The sequence below is a fragment of the Thamnophis sirtalis genome, unplaced genomic scaffold (genome assembly GCF_051295495.1).
Source record: "Thamnophis sirtalis isolate CommonGarterSnake01/CBP01778 unplaced genomic scaffold, rThaSir2_p1.2 scaffold_6, whole genome shotgun sequence".
Classification (NCBI taxonomy): domain Eukaryota; kingdom Metazoa; phylum Chordata; class Lepidosauria; order Squamata; family Natricidae; genus Thamnophis; species Thamnophis sirtalis.
Genome location: NW_028261386.1, coordinates 86,117,797 through 86,129,805, shown reverse-complemented (window position 1 = coordinate 86,129,805; position 12,009 = coordinate 86,117,797). Strand labels below are relative to the sequence as shown.

Here is a 12,009-nt window from a genome sequence, read left to right as displayed (position 1 = left end):
GAGGGGCGGGGCTTCCTGCGGCGCGCGGGGGACGGGTGGGCGGAGCGGCGGCTCGACCGGGAATTCTCATCATCCGCCGCCGCCGCGATGCTGCTGGCCGTGTGGGGCTTCCTGAAGCGTCACAAAAAGAAATGCTTCTTCTTGGGCGCTTTCCTAGGCGGTGAGTTTCTCTCCCCACCGGGCATTTTCCGGGCCTTCGCCTGCTGCCCAGAAACAGCTGTTAACAAGCAGCCTACCTGATCCCGAGATCCCCCTGCGCTCTTCCTTCTGCCCCAGAGCCAGAAGCGTCCGCCCCCTAAAATCTGCAGGACTAAAATCTGCTGGCCCCTTTTAAGTTTTTCTACGCTCATCTATGCCGAGCGGGCTTGCTCCCAAGGATGGGAGCATGAGGATGGGCACCTTGACTCCTGATTAATTTACCGATTTTCTTCTTAGTTCTCCGTATGTTCACCTATATTGGCCTAAAATACCATCTCCTTGCTCGAGAGGTCGATATGGAGAACTTGCCTTTCCTCCTATTGACTTTCCACTTCCCTCCTTTCAAGACTGTCTTTTATTTTTATTTATTTCATCAAACATCTATCAGATGGCAAATATAAGTATAAGCATGATTTGAATACATGAAATGGATACGAATAAAAAGTAACATTAGGACAGGGACTGCAGGCAAGTTGGTGTACTTATGCACGTCCCTTACAGACCTCTTAGGAGGTCTTAGGTCGGTTTGGGGAAGAAACCACAGAGTGTTTCTTGCTCCTTGTACATATCCTGATATTTCTGCCTTAAAAAATGGATATGCTACGGTGAATTCATTGATATAGCATTTGTTACAACAAAGTTAAAATAAACTCAAGCAGTAGTGAACAGGAGGAAAGAAGATTCAAGCATATGCTTACCTGAGCTCATAATTTGCCAGCATCAGCTTGAACAATTTTCCCTTTAGATAATATGAACCAAACAAGTTTAGCTGTAATTCCAAGAACATTATCTTAATAGAAGAGGAAAAAATAACTTTCTGTTGCTCTGAAAAATAAATGACAGATTATTTTTCCTGGGGCCTTGTACAAATAGGACAATGAAGGAAAGGATCACAGAGAGTTACAATCACATTTGCTGGGCCTGGATGAAGGTGTGGACTGAAAGCAATGTTTCAAAACCTGTCTTGAAGCACTGTTAATGGTAGTTTTTGCTTTTAAAATCATCTCTCGCTAGAAGATTCTGAATTCATAAATATGCTTCATTGAATGGGGATTTGTAATTAAAGGAAACCAAGTTGCCAGCTTACAAATACATAGTACATGGGAGAGTGCTTGGTTATGGAATGCTTAGTTAAGAATTTATCTTGCCTGAGAAGTTCCCCCAATGGAGATGTACAGGTAGATCCTACTGATGAAAGAGGTTCAAGTTCAGACAGATTCTTTAATTAGTTCACATGTTCTGCATCAGTCTTCTTCATTCACAATTGCATGAATAGACTTGCACAATACTTTCCTGTTTCAAGTGTATCTTGTCACCCACTTGAGAAAGTATCTTTTTTTTTCCTAAATACAGAAGTTTCTCCCCATGATCTTGCCCAATGCAGTTCTTTGTTTACTGCTTTTCTGGACATATATTATTCTTGGGCTGATCAACCATATCCCAAATTGTCAGTAGCTTGGTATTTCAGAGAGTGTAGTGCGATATGTATGTGCGTATGTCTTTTATAGGGGTTTATGTACTTGGAAAATATGGTCAGAAAAAAATGAAAGAAATTCAAGAAAGAGAAGCAGCAGAATATATAGCACAAGCAAGAAGGCAGTATCATTTTGAAAGTAATCAGAGGACTTGCAACATGACAGGTAAGGTAGTACTATAGCTATTTTGTTTGTCAAAGAGATTAAAGTCTGAAACTCACTGTCAAATTCCCTTTTTTGGGGTACTTGTTTTAACATCTACCATATTTTTCGGAGTATAAGACGCACCTTTTTTCCTCTAAAAAGAGGCTGAAAATCTGGATGCGTCATACACCGAATACAGCATTTTTTGCCTACTGAAGTCCCACCCCTTCACCAAAATGGCTGTGCATAGCCTTAGGGAGGCTTTCAGACAGCTTCTGGGGCCTGGGGAGGGCAGAAATGAGCAAAAAATGGGCCGTTTGTTGCAGCCCACAGCAGCACTCTATAAGCCTCCATAAGGCTATGCATGCATATATTTTTTTTTACTAAAAATGACCCATTTTCATGAAAAATGGACCGTTTTTTGCTCTTTTTTGGCCACCTCCCCCAGGAGCACTCTGCAAGCCCCCACCCCCACCCCAAGGCTATTATTTGAAAAAAAAACGGGCTGTTTTGGGGAGGTTTGCAGAATGCAAAACCTTTTTTTTCTCCACCTTTTGGAAAGCTGTTTAGTTAGAGTGGTTGATGAGTTTTTGGTGCTACAGGTTGTCAGCGATTTCCTTCTCCAGCACATGGATAAATACATCTGGAAACATCTACCTACCTACCTACCTACTCTCTGTCTCTCCCTACCTACCTACTGTATTTCTCTCTCTCTCCCTCTATCTACTTATATACCTACCTATCTACTGTATTTCTCTCTCTCTATTTTTCTCTCTCTATCCCTCTACCTACCTACCTATCTACACTCTCTCTCCCTACCTACCTACCTACTGTATTTCTCTCTCTTTCTCTCTCTCTCTTTCTACCCCCTTATCTACCTACCTACCTAACTACTCTCTCTCTCCCTATCTACCTACTGTTTTTCTCTCTCTTTCCCTCTCTATCCCTCTATCTACCTACCTACTTAAAAAAAAAGCCTCTTCAAAACCTGGCTGCATCTTATATTCCGGTGCGTCTTATATTCTGAAAAATACGGTAACTCCTGTTTCTTTAATGAAACAATTGCTGCAGATGAAATACTGCTTAGAACAATGTTTGCTAACTTGGGCAACTCATCAAAACATAACTACCATAAATACAAACAGATTTGTAAGCTATTTTTTATATTTCTAATTGACTATAAATCATGAGCAACTGAGCAATTTATCATGCAAAACATGATTAGCCTTAACAGTAGTTTGGTATTATGTTTGAACTACATTGGTATGGTTAGTCATGCTAATATAGACATGCTAGTATAATAAATAGGATTCAGAAGTTGTTTGTCTAATTCTGCATTTTCAGGAGGGCTCTGTTTTTTGTTTTTTGTTTACCAGTAATTTGTAATCTCACATAGCAGATTCCTTTTGAAACTGATGGGCTGTCAGTGATTTTTACATTTATTGTTTTCTAAAGGTTATTTTAAATAAGCCTTAAATATTTTTCCCAATGTTAGAATTATGTTATCGAGATCTTTACATCCAGTTCTACTGTAACATCTTCACTATTACACTCCAGTTATTATTTTTACTTTGTTGATGATGCTCTGTGCCTTCAAATAATTCTTCCTATCATCTACTTTTTAGTACTATCAATGCTTCCAACATTAAGAGACACTTTGATGTATCAGCTGAATTCTGAGAGTCTCACTTCCCTGCTAAAAAACAAGTAAGCATAAATTATCAAGAGATTATTATAGTTTGTTTTGAATGTCTGTTCTTTAGATTTTGGTAGTGTATATGTACATAACGTTAGCATGGACAAAGCTATTTATTTTCTGTTAACACACTGTTGAAAGTATTTTCTTGCCAAAGTCATGTAAGATTGAAATAGCTTAGCATGTGCTATATGAATTGACTTTAGGAGAGGAAAACTTTGCAATTGAAGTGTCTGACTCCTTTTTTCATGCTATTGTTTTATGTGTGAAACTCATAGATGATTCTGCATTCTGGTTAAATTACTTTTTTTTTTACATGTTTTCTGAAATATTTATTACCAAGGCAATCTAGGGCTACACATTTGTATTTTTTTCAGCATCACAAAAAATTGTGATTTATTCCAGTGCTATATGAGCAATTGTGCTTATACAGTTGAACTTCCTGTTCCTTTTCAATATGTGCAGAAGAATGGGTAGAATTAAGAATCCATTCTGTTGACAGAACAGCGTCTCTCAACTGACTGGCATCATTGCATAGGTTCTGTGCTTTGCAAGCATTCTCCTTGTGACAGTATCACTTTCCAAAATCCCAGCATTTTTCTCCCTCATCATATTTTTATGTTTGATTTTTTGTTTTGTTTGATGTGGGTGCTCTTCAGATGTGATAGAGCTCTTCAATTAATTATAAATGTGTTTATTCTATTCTTTCTGTAGGCCAGCCAATAAGTTAGAAATATGGGAAGAATTGAAGATTATAAGTAAGTCAAATGAACCATTGTGCTTGTGATCCTTTGAGACTCTGAATGACACTTTTCTTTCTTCAGTATTGGCTATTGTGCTTCAAATACTATCCCAACAAACATTATAATTTGTCATGAAGAAAGCATATTTATTCAAAAGTAAGCCTTACTGTTTGTTTAGTGGAACTCTGTTGAATTAGTTGTGAATTCCCATAGTGGCCGTAGTTGTTAACTCTCCTGGAATAAGTGATGTCTACCCTTAGATGTGTAGTTATTTTCCATCTTATTTTATTTTCTCTAATTTTAAATCTCTGTTTGTAATGGTGTGATTAAAAACAATAGCCTCTCTCTCACTTACTTCAGCATTTACCACATAGCAATAGCAGTTAGACTTATATACCGCTTCATAGGGCTTTCAGCCCTCTCTAAGCGGTTTACAGAGTCAGCATATCGCCCCCACAGTCTGGGTCCTCATTTCACCCACCTTGGAAGGATGGAAGGCTGAGTCAACCTTGAGCCGGTGAGATTAGAACCACTGAACTGTAGATAACAGTCAGCTGAAGTGGCCTGCAGTACTGCACCCTAACCACTGCGCCACCTTGGCTCTTTTAGCATCATTTAAAATTAAGTAGGAAGTTCACCAACACAAAGCACAATTGAAATTTTAATTCTGTGCTCTTCAAATTCTTCCTTCACACTATTGTCAAGAGCAGTTGAGATGGTAGCTTAGTCCAAAGACTTGGACTAAGCAGGTGTTGTTTGGTGTTAGAGGTATTGTCCCAAGATGTATTCTGTTCCAAATAAAGTTGTCTTTTGCAATTGACCGATGGTAATGTTATCAGTGCTGTTAGTGTTCAGTGGTGCCCCAGATGTTTTGGGATTACATCCAAGGTACCTTTTACTATTGGTAATATCTTTGTTTTGCCACAGTTGTGTTTGCAGGCGTTTGTATTTTGTGACTTTCTCCAGTTCTTTCTCCTTCTGTTCTGCTGTCTCCAGGTACTGCAACATCCAGACTTTTTGTCTTTCTTATCAACAATTTTAAATCTAGGGTGTTATGTATTATTATTCTTGTTTAATATAGCTGCTTGCTCCGAGACACTCTTGCCATATCTTTGTCGTGCCTTCGTTGATAGCCTGCTTAGTTAAGTGAATTCATCACCATCACCAGGATGTGGCAAGGATCTGAACTCCAGCTGCTACACCCTCTGTGTATTATGTTAGAAGCTGTGGCCAATCTTGATGTTGCTTTGTCGTCACTGTGGTTCTAGTGGCCAGTGTGTCTTTAATCCAAAATTACTGAAAAAAGAGCTTACTACTGTAGTGACTTGGCTTTTCTTTGTGCTAGGCATTTGGGGGCTTTTCTGCTTGACTTTTCCCTTCAGCAAGATTTTTCAACATGTGCTTCACAGTGCTTCCTCTTTGGTGTCATCTTTGCTACCTGTGTCTCCTGTCTGGCCACAGATATCTTCAGGCTCAACAAGTCATCAGATTCAGTTATTATTTCACACCAGAACTCTTCTTCCTTCAACTTATATTGTACATTTGATTGTGATGTTTAAAGATAGTTTTGTTCCATCAGCTACTATCCAATAGAAGCAATTTTATCAGGAGTCTCCTTAACACATGCACATGGTAATATTGTATTTACCTCCATTCAAAAGGATGCATTGTAATAGTAAAAACACAATTTATGGTTGTCATAATTAATTAGAATGCGTCATAATAGTGTTACATAGAATAAAGTAAAAATTCTGAAATTTTCCCTTTTGCAATCCTTTGGGGAATTGTGTATTCTTTGTTTCTTCCTTTTTTTGCATTTTAAGCAAAATCTTCTCTTTTTAAGCCTTTACTTCAGTAAATCCATGGATATAATAGCTTTTATTTAGCTAAATCTAGTACGATTAGCTTGAGCTTTGAATTATGCTGTTCCTTTAAAGAGATTTTTAAAAAAATAAATGGAGATTTCCCCTCAAAATATTTTCTAGAAGTATAGCCCTGATTTAAAAAGCACCATTACTACTTGATTTTATTAATGAAATATATTATTTTTAAAGATAAGTTCAGTATTTCATAATAATTTTTTGTTTTATTAAAGGTTTTACACGGAGTATTGTAGCAGTATACAGCACATGCATGCTCGTAGTTCTTCTCCGAGTCCAATTAAATATTATTGGTGGATACATTTACTTAGACAATGCAGCAGTTTGCAAAAATGGCACTGTAAGTAGATTGTTTTCAAGTAGATAAATTTCTGGGGTGAAAACTCAGAAAGGAAATTCTACTTTGAATACTCCAGTATATTTTTATGCTTGCTTAAATCTCATTGAAACAAACCCATGGTGAAAATATTTATGATTACTGAAGTGAAACTATGTAAGATGGAGATTTAATTTTTCAAAATGGAATGATGACCAAAAGACATGGGATACAGATCTTAAAATACCTTCAAAGGCTATATTGTAACCTGGCACCAATCACCCTTCTTTGTATCTGGGAACTGCTCTTAAACATTTTTTCAGGAGGACTTCAGAGGATATGGTTGTGATCCCATGGCACCATTAAAGAGATGTGACTACAATTTTCATCTCTTTTTCATCATTTGGACCAGGAGTGGGTGGTGGTGGAGAAATCAAGATTTATTGTAAAGTAAAAGAAACCTATCACAAGATAGACTTTTTGTGTGTCTTTGAGGCATTTTACACCTCTGGCATGTGCCAAGATAAATCTGTTTTCTGGTAACATTTTGAGAAGTGGTTTGCCATTGCCTTTTTCCTAGGATTGAGAAACACCAACTGGCTCAAAGCCACTCAGCTACCTTATGCAGGACTGGAATTTGCATCTCCTGATTTTTAGCTCAATGCCTTGAACTGTTACACTTATCTGGTTCTCATTGGAGGTTTAATACACCGATTTTACTTGTAAAAAAAAAAGGTGCCATTGTTCTTCAGTTTGCTTCCAAATTTTGGCAGGATAATCTTGGGCGTTCAGTGACTACAAGAACCTCAGGAAGGCTATGGATTGCCTGCCTTTGCTCTGGCTGTGCTTCCAAGATAGCTTTCATGTAGCTTTTAACGGGGGCGGGGAGGGGGGGATGAATTGTTCTGTTCTACTTTAAATGATGGCAAGAGTCCTTTAAGAAGTTTTTAGCAGCTACTGAAGAGGTAAAGGAAGTAGTCTGTATTCTGATTTACTGCAAGATATGCAGGATGGATGGTGTTCCTTAGGTAGCAGAAATGATACAGAATATCTTTCTTCTTGCAGACACTTTTAGCTCCCCCTGAAGTTCAACAACAATATTTGTCAAGTATTCAACACCTCCTAGGAGATGGTACGTTATCTGTAAAACAATTTTGCCTAATATCATATTATGACATTTGAACAAGTAGGAATTGATCTTCAGTCATTTTCCTCTTTTGCCATAGGCTTGACTGAGCTAATAAGCGTGATTAAGAAGACTGTGCAGAATGTGTTTGAGAGGTATAACAGGGCCTTTTAAAAATCTAAACTACGTGGTTTGAAAGCATGCTACTAAGTTTAACTCTTCTCGTTGCAGTGTTTCTCTCAAGCATGCCCTTTCCCTCTTGGAACTTGAACAGAAGCTAAGAGAAATTAGAAATGTAATTGAACAGCCAGAAGATTCTGCATCTGAAGAAACTGAATCACAATCTAAGCTGTGTCATTATATGATGCCGGATGAAGAGAATCCTTTAGCTTTCCAGGTATTTTGCATGTTACACAGCAGGGAATCGGTCTGACTGAACAACAATTGGAATTGGATTCTGTATGTTTTTCATAGAATTAGAACTTATCATTTTTTATTTAACTTTAGCTTTGCCAAATTAGGATAGGGAAAAAAACATTACAGTGTGCAATGTTTGCCAATGATTTCCTCATCTGTCACAAATAATGTCTTTGGCAACATAATGTATAGAACAGGACTGTTAAACGTGCACCCATTGTCCGGATACGTCATGTGCTGGCCACGCCCATGCCTGGTTTAGCAAATGGATTGACAACGTGAGTTTGACACCCCTGGTATAAGACAGTAAATTCTACTCCAGTACAGTTCTTGAGTAGGGTCACAACAATCATGGTTGAATTCAAGGCAGATAAAGTCAGTTATACTAATTGGGAAAACATTCATGTTGCCTTTATTCTCTGTCTTTCTAGGCTAATGAGCTTACAGAAAAAGATGTTGCTACCATTAAGTTACTTAATGAAACAAGAGATATGTTAGAAAGGTAAGTAGCCAAAGTTTGAGGACTTGAACCTGAGTTGATGCTGAACATCTTACAACAAACAAGAAAAAATGGAAATGTTAATAAATTGAAATTTGGATATTTTCAACATTTAAGGTGTTAGTAGTTTTAATGGTATTTTCTATAAATCTTTACAAATGAAAGATCTATTTATATAAATAACAGACAATAATTATAAGACCTCAAGAGAGAAATCCAGGAGCCTTTGTGCATTACGTCCCCTTTATGCCCTCAGATGCTTTAATTTCTACTTCTGGGTTGAGCAAATCAATATCATCATGGACAAGGAGTATGGATGGAGATCAAATTTACATCAGTAGTATTGCAGACCCTTTTCTAAATTCATTGCAAATTGCACACATGATCCAAAATGCAGGTTCCTGGGGATGTTGCTGGACCAAACCATATTTATTATTGTAACCAAATGGCCTGCAATTTGAGTATTGAAACAACTTATTATTGTCTAAGTGACAAGTAAAAGGATTCATACAGTAAAACAGGAGAAATGTGCACAGTTCTTGGAAGCTTTGACATGAAAAATTAAACAATTGCCTTAATTGGCATTTTGTGCTGATACATATGAAGTGTATGTTTTTATATGAGTTTATTGGCAAGTATCATTTTGAAGTATGATGTTGAGTTTACTTCCTTTATATGTGCTGCAGGAGGATAGAATGGAACTTCTGTCCTCCAATATGTAACATCTATAATTCCCTAGAACACGTACAGCCTATGTTGTATGACCCATCAGGTTTTGGGAACTGTAACTGAAAAGTTCAGTTTGTGCATAAAAAGGCAGCATGCTACAACTTTAGTTTTTTTCCCAAGAATTGTGAATAATACCAGGGAATATTTTCTTCATTCCAGCCCAGATTTTAATAGAGTTTTGAGCAGTTGCTTAAATAGAGGATTTAGTCGATTACTGGATAACATGGCGGAATTCTTCAGACCTACTGAACTGGACATATGCCATACTGGTTCTGTGGTCAGGTAAAACTAGTTTTAATAATACAAATGCTCCCAGCTGTTATTGGAAAATAGTTGTATCTTTTTTTTCTCCTATCCACTAAAAATGGAATGGCAATTTCACAGTGGTATTTCGAGGAAAACATCCTGCAAATCCTCTCAAAGAATCAGGAAAAGTTATTTAAAGTAGATGCATGGAAAATGTCCATCATAACAGCTTCCACAATAGTTCTAATGGAAGTGTTTTCACTATGTGCGGAGCAGGGAAGAATCAGTGGCTGTTCCTAAATTTGAACAAACATTATTACTTCGACCTGAATTATCCCATTACATGGTTTAAAATTCTTACTGTATAAACTAGAATATTTTCTAGTTACTGCCTCTCATTTTGTTTTTATCACAAGCTGTCACTTTAGGTAGAATTTAGGTAAAATGTACAAAAGCAAACATTTTCTGTTCCAGTCTAGAAAGAGACACACATAAATGGTTGCTCTTGCGTGTTTCTATTGCCAAAAATCTTTGAGCAGGGTTGTGTTAATGTTGAATGTGTCTTTTCTTATTCAAACATTTTAGTAGAATCTCCTGGTAATTCTTGAATTGGAATACCGCAGTGAGCTAATATGCTTTGCAACCAACAAAAAACTGTGATGAGTATACTCAGTCACACAGAGATTGAGAAATTCTGAGCATGTAAATGGAAGAGTTGGGATCGATCCATTTTGAATTCCTACCTGCTTATCACTGTTGCATTGTTTTTATTGCATATGTTCTTGATGTCGATATTCAATATTTGTAGTCTTAGAGTGGCTGTGATATCAGTATATTGCAAAGTAATTAAGCAGACAGACTTCTGTATTTTTTCCCCTTATCCTAGTCTTTCCAGTGCCAGTCTTCCTCTAGCCAAAATAATCCCCATAATAAATGGACAGATCCATTCAGTCTGCAGTGAAACACCTAGCCATTTTGTTCAGGTAAGAAAGTCTCTATTTGTTTTAAAGTGAAATTCTACTCAAACCTGCTTGAAAATAAGTCTGACTTAGTTTGGTAGGATTTATACTTAGGTAAGTGTGTTTAGTACTGAAACCTTAGCCTAACGATGGCGAACCTTTTTGTAACGGCATGCCAAAATTATGCACGCATGTATGCCCACAAGCCAATGCATGCGCGCACAGCCACGCGTGTATGCCCGTGCGACACATACACATACACGGGGGGGGGGGAGTTTTTGCACTTCCCAGGCTCTGGAGGCTTTCCTGAAGCCTGGCAGGGGGCGAAAACTGCCTCTCCAGGCCCTCCGGAAGGCCGAAAATCAGCTGGCCGGCATGGACATGTGCATTGGAGCTGACGGCTTGCATGCTGGGTTTGCCGTCAGGGCCTTAGCCTATATTAAGATTATATATCATCCTTGCTAAATCTAAATTCCAATGAGTTTTAAAACAAAATTAAAATAACAGGAATAGGGAATATCTCGAAGTATGAGCAGATTAATATATTCATAATTAAAGTGAGACATTTTATCAGCCTATTCTTTATTCTCATGACTAGGCAGCAGTAAAGGAGGAAAGCCTACTCTTTTTGACACAGAAAAAAGTCTTTAGGCTTCCTTTATATTTTCACCCCGTCCTAAATATTTTGTATCTCTTCTATTTCATTATATTTTAATTTTGATTTTAAGCACTTGCACTGCTTTAGTATAAATATGCTAATACTGCAAAGGTTCAATTTCCATTCTTGATATCATGGTTAAAATGGTACACCACCAACTGATCTGAATGTTATTTTTAGGACTTATTAATGATGGAACAAGTGAAAGACTTTGCTGCTAATGTATATGAAGCCTTCAGTACCCCGCAACTAGAGAAGTAAACTGCTGTTCAATATGTACAGAATATACTATTTAGTATTCAGTTATTGTGACTATTCATTTTGATAATGAAACTCATTAACAAAGTGCAGTAGAATGACTATCCTTGTAAAACAAACACATTTTAAAAAGTTCATTTCCAAAATTTTTATACTGGAATTCCTATAGCTGACTAAAGTAAATGTGCGTGTGTGTGTGTGTGTATGTATGTATGTGTGTGTGTGTGTATGTATGTGTATGTATGTATGTATATATATATATATATATATATATATATATATATATATATATATATATATATATATATATATATATATATATATATATATATATATATATATATATATATATATATTGTGCTGTAAGCCTTTGCATTGTGGCAGTTAATTTTGAATAACTTGTTTACAAAAAAAAAACAACCCAGTGCAATAAGCACTGTGTCAACAGATGGTTTCTGAAGATTAATAGCAGTTTTTACAATTGCGCAAACTACCACAAAAACAGTTATGATGGGAAAACTAAATCCTGACGATTTTCAGGCTGGAGTAATAAAATCTTTCTGCAGTCCCTCTCCAATTCAGCAACTTATCAGTTGTATCAGAAACACAACCATGACAGCCGGTAGATGGAACAAAAATAGCCAGCTCTGGTATACATGAAACCA

At 37.1% G+C, this 12,009-nt stretch overlaps 1 protein-coding gene across 2 annotated transcripts; it reads left to right on the top strand.

Moving 5' to 3' along the window:
• Window positions 1–4: 4 nt before the first annotated feature.
• PEX3 (peroxisomal biogenesis factor 3) lies at window positions 5–11,570 on the top strand. 2 transcript variants are annotated; one of them, XM_014070667.2, is made up of 12 exons: window positions 5–160; window positions 1,707–1,838; window positions 3,443–3,524; window positions 4,228–4,271; window positions 6,352–6,476; window positions 7,518–7,584; window positions 7,679–7,733; window positions 7,810–7,975; window positions 8,427–8,497; window positions 9,383–9,505; window positions 10,356–10,452; window positions 11,267–11,570. In XM_014070667.2, the coding sequence occupies exons 1-12, from the start codon at window positions 88–90 to the stop codon at window positions 11,345–11,347; spliced, it is 1,116 nt and encodes a 371-aa protein (XP_013926142.2). In that variant the 5' UTR covers window positions 5–87; the 3' UTR covers window positions 11,348–11,570. The 2 variants fall into 2 exon arrangements, with proteins under 2 accessions (XP_013926142.2, XP_013926143.2); XM_014070668.2 differs by lacking the exon at window positions 1,707–1,838 and having other exon boundaries at window positions 12–160.
• The last annotated feature ends 439 nt before the right edge of the window (window positions 11,571–12,009 follow it).

Coding starts and splice junctions, on each gene's coding strand:
- PEX3 (XM_014070667.2), top strand. CDS start 88: ATGCTGCTGGCCGTGTGGGGCTTCCTGAAGCGTCACAAAAAGAAATGC. Junction 161..1,706: donor CTTGGGCGCTTTCCTAGGCG/GTGAGTTTCTCT, acceptor TGTCTTTTATAG/GGGTTTATGTACTTGGAAAA. Junction 1,839..3,442: donor GAGGACTTGCAACATGACAG/GTAAGGTAGTAC, acceptor TCTACTTTTTAG/TACTATCAATGCTTCCAACA.